The sequence below is a fragment of the Eschrichtius robustus genome, chromosome 15 (assembly GCF_028021215.1).
Source record: "Eschrichtius robustus isolate mEscRob2 chromosome 15, mEscRob2.pri, whole genome shotgun sequence".
Taxonomy (NCBI): Eukaryota; Metazoa; Chordata; class Mammalia; order Artiodactyla; family Eschrichtiidae; genus Eschrichtius; species Eschrichtius robustus.
Window position 1 is genome coordinate 39,894,858 of NC_090838.1, and position 21,287 is coordinate 39,916,144.

The 21,287-nt window shown below is 47.6% G+C and overlaps 1 protein-coding gene across 1 annotated transcript in view; it reads left to right on the top strand.

The window, feature by feature from the left end:
- MSH6 (mutS homolog 6) overlaps positions 1-21,287 on the top strand; it is a 143,832-nt gene that overhangs the window by 20,450 nt on the left and 102,095 nt on the right. Inside the window, exon 2 of the mRNA XM_068565015.1 lies at positions 19,811-19,862. Within this exon, the coding sequence (XP_068421116.1) occupies positions 19,843-19,862 (20 nt within the window). The 5' untranslated portion in view covers positions 19,811-19,842. The remainder of the gene's footprint in view (positions 1-19,810; positions 19,863-21,287) is intronic.

Sequence of the window (21,287 nt, forward strand, 5' to 3'; positions counted from 1 at the left end):
GGTGAGTATGCACATGCACATGCACACTACTCCCCCGTAAGGTCTGCTGGGTAACTAACAGACCTTAAGAAAATCCTGTTCCAGGCCCTTCCTGTGAGGCAGGAAGGAGTTCTGGGCCTTCTCTCACAGGCCCTACTGCATGGACCCCCCAGGAACTGAGCCTTCAGGGCCTGCCGTGGAGAGACCTTCTTTCTTTTCTCTAAATCAGGGTTTCATGACCTTAGCCCTGCCCCACTTTGGTGAACATAAAAGTCTACCTCTGGGATTCTAATGTGCCATTGTGTCCCCTCTTCTTGTCCCTCCAAAATATCCTGTAGTTTGTGTTATAAAAATAAGGTTTCCCCCTTGCTTCCCAAACATAAAATTATATGCACATAACACCTAACAGAGCATGAAGATATAGTTCATTACTGGTAAGAAAGTCACACCGCTAGAGCAGTTGCTCTAGCATGAGCGTGATCCAGAATCCCTGCGGGGCTTGTTAAACCGATCGCCAGGCCCCGCCCCCAGAGGCTCTGATTCAGGAGGTCTGGGGTGGTGCCCAAGAATTTGCACTGCTAACAAGTTTCCAGGTGATACTGTTGCTGGGTGGTGGAACCACACTGTGAGAAGCGCTGCTCTAGAAAGACTATCCTTATACTCCCTCCCTTGAGCCCAAGGAAAGGCCAAGCCTTTCTTTAAAACACTAAGATCATCATATGGTCTGGTCTTTCTCTGGTCTCCCTCCATCTTCAGATTGGAGTATCTAAAAGACAAATCAACCCTGGTCTCAATAGCGCTGATGGCCTCTCCCGGGGAATCTTTGCAGTGTTATTAGACCAGGTCTCTGTCCCTGCAAAGACTCCATCCACATGGGGTAGCTGTGAAGAAAGGAAAGGAAGTGAGGAATGAAGAACACTTTCTTGCCAAAGTTATACTGAGCACAGGTTTCCAAACACCACATCCAGGAGTCTGGGGGGGTGTGTGGTATGGTGTGTGGGGTGTGTGTGTGTGTGCACGCATGCATGTGTGTACACATGTGTGCACACACATGTTTATTGTTCCTTATCTATAAATTGTCGTAACCATAGCAGAAAACTCACATGGTGAATCTGAACAGCATTGGTGGAGAATACAGGCCTCCTGTTCCAGCCAGGACTTGGAACAATTGCTCTGCTTGTGTATTTATTTGGGCTTTGGCATCTCAGCAATGAAAAAGTTTGTGGAGTAAATGAGGAAAAGATGGAGAACTTTTCTGCTCTGTGTTTATAGGTTTTGGCTTTTCCCAAACAATCCATCTTGAGGTCTTGCTATCAAGCAGGCAAGCAGCCCGCTGATGATCTTGTTAGAAGTTTTCCACTATTTATTTTTTGCCCAGGGAAACAATCTAGTTCTCTGCCACTGAGGCTGTCAGGCAGTAAGAGTGCCTGAGCTCACTCCGTTGTTTATGGGGCTTTCTCTGAATCTCCAGCCCTTTCCCACAGATGGGAAAATCAATGGAAAATCCCTCAGCAACAACCCTGAGTGGCCCATCTGTCCTCAGCTGTCCCCTAGTCGCTCTTTGTTTAGTGTCTCTCACATTGATCAGCTGGTCTCTTTCCCCTCTGGGCTGCTCAGTCTCACCTGGACATTTACACTCAGTTAAAGGAACTTTGAGAGGAGGATGGCACAGTTGGTGATGGACTTACATGCATGCCTTCCCAGGAAAGACACAGGGAACTTGGAGGATGTCATCTAGAGGAGGGTCCTCGGGGGACACCACCCTGTCTTCAAATATCCAAGCAGCTACAAGGCAGAAACATCTTGATCTTGCTTCCTGCGCTCCAAAGGGAAGTCCTAAGTTGTCAGTCAGGCTCTTTGCTGGGTTTTCCTGTCCCTTGGAGCTTTTCTCTCTCTCCCCCTCCCTCTCTAGGAAATCTCACTTCTTCTTAGAGCTTTAAATGTCATCTGTAGGCTGATGACTCCCAAAAGTATATCCCTGGCCCAGATCACTTTTCGAAAATGTAAACTTATATATTCAACTGCTGACACACATCTCCACTTGATATCTCCCTGACATTTCCAACGTAAAGTGTGCAAAAGCGAACTCTTGATCGGCACCCCTAACCCAAATCTCGTCCTCCCACAGTTTTCCCCATCTCGGTAAATGGCACCAGCCTCCGCCTAGTTGTCAAGTCAGGGATCTGGGAGTCATTTTTGGCACTTCCTTCTCATTCATACGCCACATCCAATCCATCACTGAGTTCTGTTTATTCTCCCTCCAAAATGTGCACTGAGCTCCTCTACTTCTCCCACCTTCATTTCTACCACCCTCAGTCAGGCCTCCACTGCCTCTCATAGGGACTGCTACAGGCATTCCAACTGGTCTTTCCTGCTTTCCCATTGCCTGCCTCTAATCAATCCACCCTCCCACACAACACCCAGGGAGACATCTGAAAACTCCACATCAGATCATGTCGTCCCCCAGCTTAAAACACTTCAGTGGTGTCCGAGGCAGTTAGAATAAAGCCCAGGCTCCTTCTAAGACCTGCAGGGCCCTGCATGATCAGGGCCCACCTCCCCGTCTCACCTCATCTGGTACCACCCTCTCCATCACCAGGCACTTGAGCCACGCTGACCTCTTATAGCTCCTCAAATGCACCAGGCTCTTTCCTGATCCCTCTGCTTTGGCTGGCCTTCCCCCAGGGTCCCCCGCTCCACTCCCCTCAATCTTTTAGTTCTCATCTTACACACCACCTTTCCAAAGAAGCCATCTATTTTAGTTATCCATCGCTGCGTAACAAATCATCCTCAAACCTAGTAGCTTGAAACAACCATCTTCTTATTTCTCACTGTGTGGTGAGGTGTCTCAGGCTTAGTGGGGTGGCCCCTGTGCTGGTCTTGCTTGGGGCTCTCTCTCTCTCTTTTTTTTTTTTGCATGATGCAATCTCGTTTTTTTTTTTTTTTTTTTGGTAAAGTCATAACACATTTATGTGCCAATGTGTCCTCATATATACATATAGATGCATTTATACATGCTGGTATGTGATTACGTGTAAGTGGAGAAAAATACAGATGACACACTCTAGGTTGTTCACATATGTTAATTCAGAATAAGGCTAAGTGGGAAAAGACTGTTTTTTTGGTTTTTTTTTTTAAAGTGGCCATGGTCACACGGCAGCTGGGGCTGAAACATTCAACATGGTTTCATTCACATGTCTGGCGCCTTGGCAGGAACATCTCAGCGGGCACACTGGGATGGCTGGGCCTCTCTATATCATCCCAGGGGTTTGCCCTCTCCACATGGTCTTTCCAGGGGAATGGCCAGAGTAATTTGGGCCTGGAATGATCCCACTAAAAGCCTTTGTAGAATAGAGAGCGGTGGATATGTATATTTGTTAGTGTGACTAAATGGTTCCCAGGAGTCATGGTGTCATATAGTAGAAAAGAGCAGGACTTTGGAGTCTAAAATTCAAATCCCACCTCTGATTCTTGCTTAATAATTAAGGCTCTTTTGGTTGCAGCAATAGAAACGGATTGTGGCTAGCTTAAGCCAAAAGGGGAATTTGTTGGAAGGATCACATGGCAGGGCTGACAACCACAACTCAACTGTAGAAGTCAGTGGCCTTTCTCCAGAGTGCAGCTACTAACCTGTCTTGACCTCAGTGATTCCTTATCTTTGTGTCTCTCATTCTTTAATTTCAAGTCTCATGTCTCTCAAGATTCTGTTTGACCCAGTTTGGTTTCAGTATCACATTCCTGGTCAATCAATCAGCTAAGGCCAGAGGACAGTCACATGGTACAGACAAGGCTGCTGGGGCACCCTGAGAATGGGGTGCATGGCCAGAAAAGGAAATCAGTGGGAGGCAGTTGGGGACCCTAAGAGGGGTCAATGATGCTCGGTCAAGTTTCTGGTAAGCCTCAGTTTTCCTCACAAACAAGGTAGGAAAATCTACTTCTCAAAACAATGTCCAGGAACTTCCTTGGCGGTCCAGTTTGTTAAGACTCTGTGCTCCCAATGCAGGGGTTGCGGGTTCAATCTCTGGTCAGAGAACTATGATCCCACATGCTGCATGGTGCAGCCAAAAAAAAAAAAAAAAAAGAAAAGAAAAAGAAAAAAGAAAAAAGAAAAAAATTAAAATAAAACAAAACAAAACAGGGACTTCCCTGGTGGTCCAGTGGTTAAGAATCCGCCTTCCAATGCAGGGGATGCAGGTTCGATCCCTGGTTGGGGAACCAAGATCCCACATACCACGGGGCAACTAAGCCCGCGCCACAACCACTGAGCCCGTGCGCTCGAGAGCCAGTGTGCCACAACTAGAGAGAAGTCCGCACGCCACAACGAAGAGTACCACCGTGAAAGATCCCACATGCCGCAACGAAGAGCCCATGTGCCACAACTAAGACCCTACGCAGCAGAAAGAAAGAAAGAAAATAATAAAATAAAATAAATATTTTTTTAAAAAGAGCCTATGCATTCCTAATTGTAATGAATATCACCCATATCCCTCTGCATGTTGGCCTTACCGATTATAGACACTCCCACCACAGGGAATGGTGTCCCTAAATCAGTGTTTTATCAAACTTTTTTTTTTTTAATAATTCATTTGATGAAAACTGTTCTCTTATGTAGCTTTTTTTTTTTTAATAAATTTATTTATTTAATTTTGGCTACGTTGGGTCCTCATTGCTGCGAACGGGCTTTCTCTAGTTGCAGCGAACAGGGGCTACTCTTCATTGCAGTGTGCGGGCTTCTCATTGGAGTGGCTTCTCTTGTTGCGGAGCATGGGTTCTAGGGGCACAGGCTTCAGTAGTTGTGGCACGTGGGCTCAGTAATTGTGGCTCGTGAGCTCTAGAGCGCAGGCTCAGTAGTTGTGGCGCACAGGCTTAGTTGCTCCGCGGCATGTGGGATCTTCCCAGACCAGGGCTCGAACCCGTGTCCCCTGCATTGGCAGGCAGACCCTCAACCACTGCGCCACCAGGGAAGTCTCTCTTATGTAGTTTTAATTTGCATTTCTCTTATCGTGAGTGAGTCTGAATATCTTTCAGAGAGACTCAGAAGCCAGCTGTATTGTCCTTCCTTGGGTGGTTGGTGCACAATCTTTATGCATGTTTTTATTGGTTATTGTTCTTTTATTATTGTTATTGTTATTAATTTTTATTTAGGACCTCTACAATGATGGAAATTAGCCCTAAATGAGTAGTAAATATTTTTTCCAACTTGTCACTTGACTTTTTAAAGATGGTTTTCGTATAGTTTTTATTATTATGTAGGCACACTTATGAGTCTTCGTTTTAGAGCTTTTCTGGTTTTGTCTTACACCAACAAAGGATTATTCAAAAATCTTTTCCCTGTGGTTTCTTCTAGTATGTTTTTAACTTTTATTTATTTGTACATTTCGATATTAGACACATTTGAAACTTATCCTGATCCAACTTCATTTTTTTCCCCAACTTCATTTATTGAATAATTCCTTTTCCCCCACTGGTTTGAAATGCTGCCTTTACTGTACACTGAATTTCTCCAAGTACTGGTGTCTATGTGTGGGGTTTCTGTTCTGGCCCATGGGTCTGCTGCAAGCATTCTCTGGAGACACAGCTGGAGAGAGCCCTCTCTTGTTTCTCACCTGTGTCTCTGGCCCCTCCTTCTCTGCCTGCTTTTCTGGCTCTTCCTTCTCTCCCCTCCTCTGTTTCATGGCACCCATCCTGTGCTATCCTAGTACATTTTCCCTTCTCTCTGCCAAACAGATCTCATCTGGCTTCACAGCTTTAAGTATCAGCTGTGCATTGATGGTATATGGCGTTATTTCTCTGGCCCAGATCTCTCCTCTGAACTCCAGACCCATGTAGCCAGCTGTCCCCTCAGTCTCCACTTGGAGGCTTCATCTGAATTTCAAACTTAACATTTCTGAATTCAAGCTCCTTATCTTTCCCAGAACCTGCTTCTCCCACAACGTTTCCCACTCAAGAAACAGCAGCTCCATTTTTTCTATAACTCAAGTCAAAAATCTTCAAGTCTTGACTTCGCTCTTCTCTACATCCACTCTATCAAGACCTGTCAGCTTCAGAATCCAATCAGCTCCCACCACCTCTATCACTGCCCATCATCCCTCACCTGAGTTATGGCAATGGCTTCCTCACCAATCTTTCTGTGACAGCCCTGATTCCACTCTGCTCTCCAAGACTATTCTCCCTTCAGCAGCCAGAGTGATCCTTTTAAAATGTAGTCATATCCTGTTCTCCTCTGCTCAGAACTTTCCAGTGGCTCCCAAAGTCCCACAGAAGTCTCCAAGATCCACCTAATCTGGCCCCCAGCTACCTCTCAGAACTTTATTCTCTTCCATGCACCCACCCGCTTACTGAACTCCAGCCACACTGGTCCCCCTTCTGTTCCTTGACTAAAACCAAGAGGACTCCTGCCTCAGGGCCTTACCACATGCTGTTTCCTCTACTTACAATGCTCTTTCTCCAGCTACACCTGAGGCTCTCTCCTTCACCTCCTCCACGTCTGTACTCAAATGCCAGCTTCTTGGAAGGTCTTCCCTGACATCTTTATATAAAATAGAAATCCTACCCTGTACCCTGACTTTCTATCCTCTTACCCTGTACTTACCAACCTTGAAATATTATATACTTGTTTGTCCGTCCATTTATTATCTATCTACTCTTGCCAACACGAAAGCCCCCACAAGGGCAGAAACTTATTATTTTCTTTTCTGACACTTTTTTGCATCTAGAAGGGTCATATACTAAGTACTCCATAGATACTTGTTGACTAAAAGAATGAATGAATGAATCTGTTATGCTCTAGTAGCACATTTTATTTATTGTTGCTTTATAATACCTATTTTTCACTTAATCCAAGATGCCATTGATTGTAAAGTCCACCACTATTTTACATACTGCTGTCAAACCATAACACAATGCTTTCTTACCACTTAAAACTTTAATTTATACTTATGGAAAGAGCACTTTTAGACTTATGTGGACACAGAAGTTTATCATATATCACCCTTGGACATACATAAGAAAGAAAATTTGTATGAGCAAAATAAATTGACTAAAGCATTTCTAAAAGGTCTTCACATTCGTATTTTGATTCTGACCATGAATGTCCTTGTTTTTCCAACCAATATTGTCCTCTGTGCCTTCAAGTGTCCCACTTTGACAATGCAGCATTTCTTAAAAGAATACCCCACTACTGTCTCCAGGATTTCCTTCCAAGTCGCTGACCATCTTGGCCAGTGTTTTTGTGTATGGACAGGTGATGACAATTACCTCCTGACTGTACCTCAATGACACACCTCAATTTCAGAGATGTTAAATTGTAAAAACAACAACAAACAGAGAGCAGAATCAATGAATTATGGTACTTATCTAGTAGGACTAATTCCCCCCCACTTCCTCTTCTTGTCCAACTTTTTTTCTAATTATTCTCATTTTTTCTTTATGAGTAAAGTTAGGAAATCTTATTGATGCAAATAAATGACAATATATGACAAACAAATGATAATAGCACAAGCAGAACCAGATCTAATCACTTGGTTCATTATTTTATGCATTGGTTGTAAGGGCCGTTTGTATTAGAGTGGAATCAACACATACTGGGTAGTCACTCCCACCCCATGTTCTTGGCAGACACTGCCAATTCATCAAGGTTCTGTTTTTCATGGATCCCAGAGGAGGCCTTAAAGTCCTTTTCAACAAAGCGTTCCAGGCAGCCGTTAGCAGTTGATTAGAGTCTGTACACAGATTAAATCCCCGCCAAGCCAACAGTCACCCAGGGCATGTGGAGGTGAAAGGGCAAAAAAGTCTAAATCTGTTATCATTTCTTCAACAAGACAAGATATGCATTCTAAACACCACTGCCCCTCCTTTGGGAAAAATTGTGTCCCTGGATCAGTTGAAGGCTATTTAAAGACTTCCCCATTGCACCTCCAGGCTAGCTGAGTTCAGAGCCCCAGATCAGACCACCCATGAATGGAGTTGTATAAGACTGCCTTGGACAAATCTGACAGGCCAGCAGCTACGTTTAGTTTTGAAGTGTTCTCTTTTCCCACCCTAAGGTATTTGGCAGTTTCCACCTAGGATCCCTCATTCATACTCAGGAGTAAATCACTTCCAACCCCGGGGGACCAACACCTTGGTCTAAGTTGTGTTTTTGAATCACCTGGGCATCCTGCTACAGTACAGGCTCTGGCTGGGTGGGCCTGGGGTTGGGTTGGGAGGTGCTGGTTAGCTCAGGCTGCCGTAACAGAACACCACAGACTGAGCGGCTCAAACAACAGAAATGTATTTCTCATGGTTCTGGGGGCTGAGGAGTCCAAGTTCAAGGTGCCAGCAAGGTAGGTTTCATTCTGAGGCCCCTTCTCTGTGCTTGTAGGCTGCCACCATCTCGCCGTGGTGTGCTCACATGATGCCTTCCTGTGAGTGCAGAGAGGGAGGGCTCTGGTATCTCTTCTGATGAGGACAATAATCCTACTGAATCAGGCCCCACCCTTATGTCCTCATTTAACCTTTTTTTTGTTTTTGGCCTCACTGCGCTTGGTATGTGGGATCTTAGTTCCCCGACCAGGGTTCGAACCCACGCCCCCTGCAGTGGAAGTGCAGAGTCTTAACCACTGGACCACCAGGGAAGTCCCTCTCCTCATTTAACTTTAATCACTTCCTTAGAGGTCCCACCTTCAGAGAAGGCCTGAGGATCAGGGCTTCAGCACATGAATTTTAGGGGGACACACTCACTGGGTCCACAGCACTAAGGATCAGAACACTCGGGGGGAAACGTCCTACTTTGTTGGGTCACCATGGAAAGCAAGTATGCCCCTGACGCCTACACAGGCCTGACCTCAACACCTGAGATCATCAAGCTGAAGGATTTATCAGTGACTAAATCCAGCAATACTGTGTTGCTGGCAGGAAAAAATCCGTTGTCTAATTATGAACCTCCACATCCCAGAATTGTGGGGCGAAGCCTTTTTTCAACTCCTTTTAACAGAGCTTCTCTCTGTGGCAATTCCAGCCAATTAAGCCTACTCTGCAGGTCCCAGGCAGAGAGGGCTCTGTGCATGCGCTATATTTAGTGCCCAGGTGGCAGATGGACATCTGCCACGCTGAGCCCAGCACTACTGTCTCACCACCCCAGCGGCGTCAGGATGGCTCCCGGGGCTTGTGTGGCAACACGGAGGCTCCCCGAGCCTGTGTTAACCCAGGCCTCCCACCCAGCCCTGAATGGCTTCAGAAAAGCTGACTTAGGTGGCGTGGTGCCTCTTTATGGGCACCATGCCCTGGGCCTCGTGGCTTTTTTTTTTTTGGTTGCGTTGGGTCTTCGTTGCTGCGCGCGGGCTTTCTCTAGTTGCAGCGAGCGGGGGATACTCTTCGTTGCGGTGCGTGGGCTTCTCATTGCGGTGGCTTCTCTTGTTGCGGAGCACGGGCTTAGTTGCTCCACGGCATGTGGGATCTTCCCGGACCAGGGCTCAAACCCGTGTCCCCTGCATTGGCAGGTGGATTCTTAGCCACTGAGCCACCAGGGAAGTCCCAGGCCTGCTGGCTTTTTAAGGGCCCCTAGAAAATATTTGAAACCTGAGTTTAAAATGCATTGGTTCTAAGAGACAAAAGTTTCTAATTTGAAATCAGTAAATGTTAATTAAATGCCCAGAAAATGTCAATGGTTACCTACAGTTCAACACTACTGTCATATAAATGGCTAATAAATAAGTAGTTATATTATTATATAAAGTATTTATATCTGATAATAAGAACAATAAGGATAATTTATTTTAAAAAGCTGAAAAGTATAAAAGTCCTTTCAAATTTTCTAGAGCAAAGAGATATGTAGAATAGTGTATGGGTGCCTTTTAATGTTTGCTATGATGTGGGAGGTCCCCTAAGGTCAGCAGGCCCAGGGCCTGGCCCAGGTGTGTCCTCTAATGACCAAGAGGACCCTGACATTTGGGCAAAGCCAGATTCCCAGCCCACCTGTTGCCATGTTTCTGAGGTTGCTTAGCTTGGCCCAGTTTGATCTGGGCATCACCCAGGCCCCAACACTCTACAGTGAGTTTCTCACGGTGTCATCCAGGAACCACCTGCAACATTTGGGGCACTCATTAAAATGGCAGTTTCCTGGGCCTCAGGACCTATTGGATCAGATTATCTGAGCAAGGGCCCCAGGAAGCTGTACTTTGAACCAGCTCCCAGGTGATTCTAATATACGGTAAGCTATAAGAAGCGGAGCTCTGGAAGGCTTGTTTCCTGTTTGGCAAAGAGCTGAGCAGAGCTGGTGAGAAGCAGGTCTCAGAATATGAACCAGGACTCTCTGAGGTTCATGGCAGGCAACTGGGGCCAGAGCCAGGACCCAGGGAAGAGGTCTAGGACTGGAAGGGACTTCAGGTAAGACCAACAGACTGGGACTTGTGCCCCTTCTGGCTCCTGAATTCTCCCACTTGCCCCAAGCCAGCCTGCAAGGCTCAGGGCTCAGAGCTCAGGCCCTGGCAGGAGCTCTTTGGGGCAGGAGCTCTTTGGGGCTGGATCAAAGGGAAAGGTGGGAGGAGGACCGACATGCACTCATTTATTCATTTATTCAGTGTACATTCATTCATCCAATATTAATTGAGCACCTGCTCTGCACCAGACACTGGGCTAGGCCCTGGCCATACAGCAATGAACAAAAATGGATATTGTTATCCGCCTTGTGGGGCACACAGATCTGGCACAGCTGCTGGGCAGATCTAACAGGGCTACTTGGGCCTGGCAAGGGCTGCTGGGAAGTGAAAATGAGATCATGGGCCAGAGGAAGGTGTCCCATTTTATTCCAGGTAGGAAAGGGCTCCAGCCAAGGCAGCCTCTGTGGAATGTCAGCTGAGGGATTCTGCGTCATTAACCACTCAACCTGTGAGTCTTAACACCTGCCTTGCCCCTTCTTCCGTCCACCTCCAGTTCCTGCCCATTCTACTTTCAAAATATCTCTTGCAACTGTCGACTTCTCTTCATTCCCTCTGCCACTGTCCCACCCCAAGCCACTGTCCTCTCCCTCCAGGGTGATGGCAGGAGCCACTGACCATTGTCATTACACTATTCTTTTTTTTTTTTTTTTTTTTTATTTATTGATTGTTTGATTTTTGGCTTCATTGGGTCTTCGTTGCTGTGTGCGGGCTTTCTCTAGTTGCAGCGAGCGGGGGCTACACTTCGCTGCAGTGCATGGGCTTCTTATTGCTGTAGCTTCTCTTGTTGCAGAGCACGGGTGCGCGGGCTTCAGTAGTTGCAGCACGTGGGCTCAGTAACTGTGGCTCACGGGCTCTAGAGTGCAGGCTCAGTAGTTGTGGTGCACGGGCTTAGTTGCTCTGCAGCATGTGGGATCTTCCCTGACCAGGGATTGAACCTGTGTCCCCTGCATTGGCAGGCGGATTCTTAACCACTGTGCCACCAGGGAAGTCCCGTCATTACACTATTCTTAACCATCTCCAAAACATTATCCTCATAACTTCCTCCCAGTGATGTGGATCCCCTGCTTGTAGGCCCTCCGGTGACTGCCCAGTGCACTTAGAATAAAATCCAAGCTACCTAACATGATTCATAGAACTCCCAATGGCTGGCCCCAGGCTTCCTCATCTACCTTGTTGCATGCTGATGTCCCCCTGGCTGGCTCTGCTTCCCACCAAAGTCTTTCGGCTCCGAGGACACTCATACACCTGGAATGCCTTTCTCTGCTTCCTTTTCTGTTGCCTGAGTGATTGCTATTCATCCTTTAGGCTTCTACTTAAACATCACTTCCACAGAGAAGCCTTCCTTGACTACTCCCCACCCCCAGTGTAAATGTGGTCCCCCTGTCCATTTTACCTTTACTTTGTATTCATAGCATGTTCATAGTAATTACATATTTTCTTGTGATTATTTAATGACTGAGTCATAAGCTCCTCTAGGTAGAAAGCTGATCTATTTTGCCCCTTTTGGTACACACAGTACCTAGCACATTGGTACTCAATAAATATTTGTTGAATGAGTGAATGAATGAGCAAGTACGTCCTCATGCTGTGCTTGTTCCGAAGTGTCCGTCTTTGTGGCAAGAGTCATGGGAAATGCAAGGAACAAATCACAGTCCCTGCATTTTAATAGATTTGAGAAGATCCTTCATGAACAAGACATTTATATTAGTTATCAGTTACTGAATAACAAATTACCCCAAAACTTAGCAACTTAAAACAATAAACATTTATAACCTCACACTGTTTCAGTAGGTCAGGTATTTGGAAGCAGTTTACTTGGCTGATTCTGGCCCTGGGTCTCTCATGAGGTTTCAGCCAACATGTCGGCCAAGGCCACAGTCATCTGAAGGCTTGACTGGGACAGGAAGATCCACTTCCAAGGTGGCTCACTCACATACCTGCCATTAGTACTGGTTGTTGCCTAGTAACCTCAGCTCATCACCACATGAACCTTTTCACAGGGCTGCTTAAGCCTCCTCCTGACCTTGACATGGCGGTTGAATTCCTCCAGAGTAGGTGATCTAAGAGAGCACAGCCCAGAAGTCACACTGTCTTTTACGACCTAGCCTTGGAATTCACACTGTCATTTCCGCCACATCCTATTGGCTACACAGGTCAGCTCTACTCATGGAAGGAGAAGACTGCACAGGAGTTGAGGATCACTGGGGGCCATTGGAGAGGCCAGCTACCAAGTGCTGAAGTGTGGTCCCCTGCATATAAATGTGAATTCAGAGAAGGGAAAAATCTCTGTGATAATTAGGTTTGGTTTGATGAAAGAGGTTGATTCGCTCTGTATCCTGAAGAATGACTAGCCATTGGAGAGCCCTCCATGAGTGGAGGGAAGGCAGGCCAGGTGGGAGCACAGCATGTGCAAAGGCACCGAGGCAGGGAATGGGCATCATTGTTAGAGAGTGGTCTGTCTGGAGCAGAGTGTGTGTGTGTAGTGAAGTAGAGGTAATAAGACAAAGTAGCTGGGTGCCATTGAATTAAAGAGGCTTTGGATGGTTGTAAATATGGAACACTGTGGAGTGCTGTGATGACTGACTATGCTGACCCAGAGCTTTAGGAAGCATCACTGAAGGTCAGCATGTAGGACAGCTTGGTCTGGGGAGAGACTAAAGCAGACACAGCCTTGGCCTGGTGAGAACCTGAATTAAGATATTGGCATTAGGAGAAAAAAAGGAGGCAGAATTTTAAGTATTATTACAAAGAAAGAATCAACACTACCCAGAAAGCCCGGGAAATGGAGGATGAGGTAAGGAGATGGGTCTGGACCTCAATTTCTCCTTGTACACGATGGGGCTGGGGGTGCGTGTCAGCACTTGCTCCACCCATCTGCCAGGACTCAGATGAGCATCGTGTGATATGATGGATATGAAACTACTTTGATAGGAGAGAGGTTGTAGACACTGAAGGGATTACGATTGTAGGAACAATTCACATGGTGAGCAGTGTTTATTTTAGGTCAGAGGGAGGTAATGTTGGGAAAAGAATAGGGACTATTTGGGGCCATGTCTGTCCAACAAGCCATCCCTCTATCCTTTCCAGCCTGATGGATCTAAAACCCAGCACATATCTCTTCTCCTCCCTTTGTGCCCCACTGTTCTCCCAGTTACCCATCTGTAGTCTGAGCACTTGACTCCATGGGTCCTGGGGAACCTGCAATCTTCCCCTTTTCCTCTGCCGCACTACAAGCACACAGTAGTGAGGAGACTGTGCCAGGGGAGCATAGCCACTGCTAGTGGCTGAGCAACGTGAGAGACTGGGTCTTGTGGAGCCTGAAACTGTACCCAAAGTGGTCAGATCAGAGGAGACGCTGACCCAGCCAGCAGACTCTGACCTGCAGTGTCTTAACCTCCATGTCTAATCTCTCCTGGTCCACTTAGTTCCTTGCCCCCAAAGCAATCTGTGGAGAAAACAAAGCTGTTTCCTCTTTGCTGTGCTTATTGTACACACAGCCCTGTAGTTACTGATCCTCATTGTATTAGTAATAATGAGTTTCTGGATTTGTATTGCCATTTCCAAGTACTTTCACAAACATCATCACTAAGGGGCATATAACGAAACATGGCGCTATTGTGTATTAAGTAACCAGCCTCACAAATTACCACCTGGTTACTTTCATTCCGTAGGCCTCAGTCTTCTCATCTGTTAAATGGGATAGCAATAGAACCTACCTCCTCCAGTGACTGGGAGGATTGAATGAGGCTCAGCGCGGTGGCTGGCAGGTCGTGGTGATAGGGCAGAAACCTCACAGAGTGCCTGCAGGCTGGTTGGAGAGACACGTGGGGGAAAAAAAAAGTCTGCTTTTTTTGGGCTGCCTGGGCTTTTGTTAATAAATTTCCAGCGGGACGTTTCCGCCACTTGCCTTTTTTTAGAGACATGAAGAGAGGAGAATTGAAAACATTTCCTATGTTGAAATGAAAGGCACTATTTAATCTTGTCACCATCTGCCTGCGCTCCAGGCTGGGAGCCCACAGGCCCGGCTCCCTGTTTCCTAGCGACAGGCAGGCACACCTTCCCCATTAGGGAAAAACGCCCACTGCAAGGAATGCTTCTGCCCCAGGGAACTGGGAAAGAGGTGCCCCAGACCAGAAGGGGGCCCAGCCTTCCCTGGACATTTGTCTTCAAACAGGCCACCCCGTTCTTCTTTCCCAGGGTCACACAGCAGCAGGGCCAGCCCTTAATTTGCAAAGTCCTTGAGGGACCCTTGGTGCCCTGAGCCCCCTCTTCATCCTCAGCAAAGCTCTACAGCTGTCTTCATTTCCGAGGGCTGCCGTAACAAAATACCACAAATTGGGTGGCTTACAACAACAGAAACTTGCTTCCTCACCGTTCTGGAGGTCAGAAGTCCAAAATGAAGGTGTGGTTAGGGTTGGTCCCTTCCAGAGGCTTCCGTGCCTGCCTCTAAGTTCCAGTGGCTCCCGCAAGCCATGACATTTCTTGGCTTGTAGATGCATCACTCTCCTCACGTGGCTTTCCCCCTCTGTCTCTCTGTGTCCTCTCTCTGTCTCTTATAAGGACACTTGTCATTGGGTTTAGGGCCCATCCTAATCCAGGATGATCACATCTTTCTATTTTTACCTTAATTACATCTACAGAGACCCTCTTTTGAAATACGATCACCTCAGAAGATCTGAGGTTCCAGGTGGACATATCTTTTGGGGGGGACCACTATTCAACCCACTGCAGAAAGTGTTAACTCACCTGGGCTCCTCCTGTCCAGGTGAAAAAGTTTGATAAACTACTGTTAGAACAGTGTGTTGGATGCCCCTTGATCCCACAGTGAAGGGGTGTATATTTTGAAAATGGAGGGGCTTCCCTAGTGGCGCAGTGGTTGAGAATCTGCCTGCCAATGCAGAGGACACGGGTTCGAGCCCTGGTCTGGGAAGATCCCACATGCCGCGGAGCAACTAGGCCCGTAAGCCACAACTACTGAGCCTGCGCGTCTGGAGCCCGTGCTCCGCAACAAGAGAGGCCGCGATAGTGAGAGGCCCGCGCACCGCGATGAAGAGTGGCCCCCACTCGCCGCAACTAGAGAAAGCCCTCGCACAGAAACGAAGACCCAACACAGCCAAAAATAAATAAAAATAAATAAATAAAAATTTAAAAAAAAAAAGAAAAAAAAAAGAAAATGGAGCTTGGGACAAGGCAACACCTAAACCAAAGAGGATGTAGCCCTCTTGGTGACATAACAGGTGTAGTGATTCCCCTAGGGAAATGCTTTCCGAGAAGGTGTCTTCCTGGTGACCCTGCTCAGCACAGGGCAGCAGCCATGCCTGTGCAGCTGTGCAAACAGGAGAGGCACACCTGCCCTGTCCTCCAGCTCCCCAAATATCCCCCTCTGATATTGAAACTGATGGCTGAAAACTGTCCATCTGAAATCCATCCTTTTAGTTCTTTTCCTTTTTAAAAAACATATGCAACAACAAAAAACTATCACGTGCACTTTTTTTTTGAATAGGTAATGCATTCTCATAGTTTCAGCTTCCAAAGGAACAAAAGGATATTCTGTGAAGATTCTCCCTCCCACTCCTGTCTCCCAAACACCCAGTTCACCTCTCCAGAAGCCACTGATATTTCAGTCTCACGTATCCTCCAGAGATGCATAAATAGTCAGAGATTTTCTTTTTCCCTTTACTGCATAAGTGGTAGCTACTACACCCACTTTTGTCACTTGCTCTTTTCACCTTGCAGTACATTCTGGGGATCTCTCCATAGCAGTCATACAGAGCCTGTTCATATTTTTTTAAGTGGCAGAAGTAGCCACTGTGTGGAAATACTGCAGGGCACTACCCAGTGCCCTGCTGATGGACACAGGGGCTGTTGCCTATGTTTCCTGCTGCTACAAACAGCTGCCGTGAATAACTTTGCATGTGCTTCGTGTCCTACACGGGTGGGAATAAATCTCTAGGGTAAAGTGCTAGGAGTTGCCAGGCTCCCCCTCCCTCTATCACAAACCTTCTGGGCTCGCAGGCCCTGGGCTGAATGGCACAGCCACCCGAGGGCCTGGCTGGTTTATTTTAAGATGGCAAGTGCTCTGCAGGTGGAAATGTGCCATGAGCTGAAGCTTCGCCTCCAGGCACAGTCTGTGTCGAGGTCCATGGACCCAGTGTGGACTGGAGACCGCGGGCCTGGTCCCAGCTCCAGTTTTGCTCTGTGTGACTTTGGCAGATCATTCACCCTCTCTGGGACAGTGGGTACCTGAATCCCTGTCACTCCCTCTTTCCCAGATTTGAGGATGAGATAGGCAAATGTGTTCCAGGGCTCACAGCGAGCTGCTCCAACAGCAATCACATCCTATTTGTTACTAATAACAGTGGCTGTGAAATAGAGCGAACCCCATTTCACCCCTCCTCGTATATTTCTTTCCAATCTTATGTCCTTGGCTCTCTGGAAAGAAAGATAAGGTTCAGGGAACATCTTCCATTTTGGAATTACCCGGCCTGCCGGGGCAGTGCGGACCACAGACAGGCGGATCTGGGGGGTCTGGCCCCGCAGGCCCCAAGGGCAGAGGCGTGTTGTGTGGGAGTTGCTACGGCCAGGTGAGGGTGGGTGTCTGGGAGGACTTTCTGCCTGGAGGCCTTGAATACTGACAGCTCACATTTTCCTGGTACTTTACACTTTACAAAGTGCTTTCTCATATGCTTTCTCAGTTAATGTGTGATTCAGCCAGATTCTTAGTAACAGCGGATTTAAGCAGAAAAAGGATCTAGTGAATATTTTGGGTGGGAGCTCACAGAATTGCCTTCAATTTGAAGCATGCAGCTCAGAAGCCAGGTGGGAACCAGGAAAGAGGAGGTGAGGACCCCATGGCCTCAGACACTAGATGTCACCCAGGCTGGACACAGGCCACCAGAGGCTGAGGTGACCTGTTAGCACAAATTGTCACCCCTGTTGCCCAGCTCAGACACTGTCGTGGGCCCACTGGGAGTGACCTCTGTGCTGCCCTTTCAAGTCACTCCAGGATGAGCGCCCCCTTCTGCCCTGGATGCCTGATGAGTGAGCCCCGGGGCAGAGCCTGCACCCCGACTACCCTGGAGGTGGAAGTGGGTGGCGTTTTCAACTTCTCCAGTGGAAAGACAGACGCTCCCATAAAGAGTTACAGAGGGGGATCCTCAGTCCTAAGGGGGGGTGGGTCAGATGTAGGGCAGCAGAAGGGCAAGTGTTTATGACTATTTGCACAACAATCTTGGGGTTTGGGTTACTCTATGCATATCTTATTTATTGAGGGATGCTGGGGGCGGGGTCTTTACCTGAATCAGGGCTACTGGGATCTTTATATCAAAATCTCTGCAGATCTGTCCTGACATCGTAGCTTACTGCTCACAATCGACATCCCATTAGGGATGCAGTCCAGAGAGCCCTTCTAGAGCCTTCCTCCCCTAGAGAATTCAGAGGGATCATGGCCCAACCATCACCTTGATTTTGGACTTCCAGCTTTCAGAACTGTGAGGCATATTTCTGTTGTTTTAAGCTGTGTTTGTAGTGATTTGTTGACAGCCTTAGGAATCTAGATGATGGTTATTTGGTCACCCTAAAAAAGGTTTCCTGGCCACCACCTATCTGGGCTCCAGCCTCATAGAGTCCCCCCCATCCCCCCACAAATTATGATACCTCTGCCCTCAAGGGCCTGGATCTTGCAGCCCTCTCAGAGGCCCCCTCCTGGTTGGGAGGCCCAGACTTCCCCTCTCCCAGCAGAATCTCCTCACTAAGCTTCCACCTCAGGTAGGGGGGCCAGCAGCTGGTCCAGGCGAGACCACCTGGGTCCCTTCCTTTCCCTCTGGGTCCCTGGGTCCCTAGCGCCCATGCTAAGAGTGATGTCTGTGGCTGGCGCTGCTGGTGTAGAACATAGATCTTGGAAAAAAGGGCCCTTTGTGACTCTTGGGGCATTGCTGTGGCTTCTACGAGCCGTGGAAAAAAATCGAAGAACCTGCAAGCCTAGCCTAGAAATGGTCTTCACAGGCTATGGGGCAGGGATTTCCTCCATCCACTGGCTACTGGAGTTCTGAAGGCTGTGGTGCCCAAGGGGGTCTGCCTGGATGTGGTGCCTGGGGGTTGGTTAGGGAAAGAGGCTCTGAATGAATCCTGGGGCTCCAGGAGCCAGGACACCTGTGTGACCACTAGCACATCGCTGAACTTTTCTGTGCCTCAGTTGAGCCCTGCAAAATGAGAGCTTTGCCTTTGGTCACCCCTAAGTTCTCTTCTGGCACCAAACGTCTGTAAGACCAAACCAGGTGTTGGGCTTTGGGGGTGGGGATGGCGTTTGTAGGGAAACAAAATTTGTCACCCCAAAATGTTTCTCTTTGGCATGAGGATTAATTTAGGCTGATTACTTTAAGGCCCAAAAGACCCAGGAAGAACCTTCGACCTTCCCCCTAACTGCCTAAAGAATGCACCTGTTGCAGGAAGGGAGCTGTCCCCATGGATGACTAGGGTATGAACTAGGTGTGTAGACAGGGAGGAACCCAGCAAATCTGTCTGTTAGAATTCCTCTCTGTGTCCTGTTGTCTCTGCAGGGCCCAGCAAACATTTGTTTACCAAACACTTGCATTTCCTCTTTATGTCAGTTGCCTTCCTCCCCTTTGAGGTTTCAAATCACTACCCCCAACATCCTCTTCTGTCTTTAGCTGAAGATGGTATTTGAGGTGAGGGTTTCAGCAAGTTACTTAGTTTTCCTGGGTCTCTCCCATGTATACTTGTTATTAAACTTTTGTTTGATTTTTCTCCTGTTAATCTGTCTCGTATCAAGTTAATTCTTAGACCAGCCAAAACTTCTAAGGGTAGAGGAAAATGTCTTCCTCCCCAACAGTTTCAAAGGTAAATGAAAATCAAACCTGCCTGGAACTACATGCAGTCTAGTGAGGAAAGACAGACAGACAGACACTCAGGAGCAAAAGACGTCCTCACAAGATGACAGTGAGAACAGGGACCCTCTCCAGCATCGGCTGTGCATCAGGATCAGCAGCCTAGACCCCAGACAAATCACTAGGGACCCTGCAGTAGAACCCGGGGGTCCCTGCGTGCAGCCGGGGTGGAGTACCTCCTGGGGAGCAGGGCACTGGAGGGCAGGGGACAGACCTCCCAGAGAGGGTAGGGAAATGGTACCTAAGTGAAGACAGACTTAGCTCCACCTCCTACCTAGGTGTCTGGGCTTTTATGGTATAAATTGGTATAAAGAAGAAGTGGACCCTTTAAGAGTGGCTGGATTTAGTTTATATTGGAAAGGGCAGGAAGTGAGCTGGTTGAGAGTATGAAGGAGCAGGGCTGAGCCACGGTGGATAGTGTCATCAAGCCGTCCTCTGTGCTATTATTATCATCTGCCTTTGGTATCGTATCAGATGACTGTAGTAAAGATTTATACTGTTTTTCAGTTACTTTGGATGCCAGACTGAGGATTCCTTCAATGCTGAGATTGATGTCAAGGTGAGCAGAAACCAGCTGATCCTGGAGGTTGCAGGTGGGTGGAGCCTGCGTACACGGCAATGTGGGGGGCCCCAGGTGGGGAACTGTGGAGTAGAGGCAAAGCGGTGGGCAAGCACTTTGTGTTCAGGGCTGAGAAAGAGCGATCTGGCCCAAGGTGCCAGTTTGTGGTGGTGAGGAGGGGGAGGGGAGGGTGGAGGTAGCTTGGCGGCTACCTTCTGGAGCTGTTTCCATGCCAGGCTGAGGGGTGTCTACTTGGCTTTTAAGCATGAGGAGGCACTGCACGTGGAGGCACATGATGTCATCAGTGTTGCAGAAGGTTCTTCATGTCTGTGTGCCTTCTCCCCTCCCTCCTTTCATTGCTTCTTTCCACTGAGAATGAAACCGCCCTTCTCCTCAGATGAAACTCAAACTCAACCACACCTCAGACTGGGACTTGAACCCAGGGGATGGGACTCAAACCCACTGTCTTTTTAATTAAAACCGCTCACCTGGTCTGAAACTGCAGAACTCATCTCAGGACTTAATAAAGCTCAGGTTCTGTTGTCTCAGCACAGAAAGAATTCAGTGAGAGGCAAAGCCACAGGCAAGATGTGATTTATTAGTACAGGATGCTTGTGAGAGATACAAGTGGACAGGCAAGGGAGTGCCACCCTGAGAACTTAGTGGGCTACAGTTTCATAATCAAAGGAAGGTGGGGAGGGGGAGAAGACCACCTTCTTCCTCGTTCTTTGAGTCTTCTATCATTAACTCCTCCTACACATCGGGAGGGGGAGTTTTTGACCCTATACGGCCCTGTCGTGGTACTATGGAAGTGAACAAAAAGGTGGTAACATATATTAAAATACGGTAAATCACCTCAGGTTTCAGTATAATGTTATCTTTTTCCTTATATTTTTGTTTTTAGTGCATGCAGAGAAGCATGTCCTAGGAATCATTAACTTACTGACCTCATTGGGCAGGATGTGGGTCTCATTCCACCATTGTTTTGTTTTGGGGCATGTCTCATGCTTCTATTGGTGGTTTTGTTGCTAAGCAAGCCCGCTTGGTTTAGCTGTTGAGCAAGCCTGCTTTCTTGAGTGATCGTTAACTTCCAGGGGACTCCCATACTTTTTTTCTCTACTTACAATCCCTTAGTGGGATTAACTATTTAATCACCTACTTTGTCTCTTTACCCTGTCCCTGTCAAGAACACCTATGGGAAATCAGTCTTGATGGAGGTTGCAGGAATCACAGTGAGACCCAGCCCCACCTTCTAGGAGCTCGCCTCTGGCTGGAGAGACCAATAGACAAGAAACATCCTTTAATGTGGTCTAACGGGCGCACAGAACAAGTTGCCTGGGAGCACAGAGGAGGGATCCCCAAACTCAGCCTGGCTTCTCAGAGCTGGGGTCACTTGAACTGAGTCTTAAAGAATGAGTCATTATT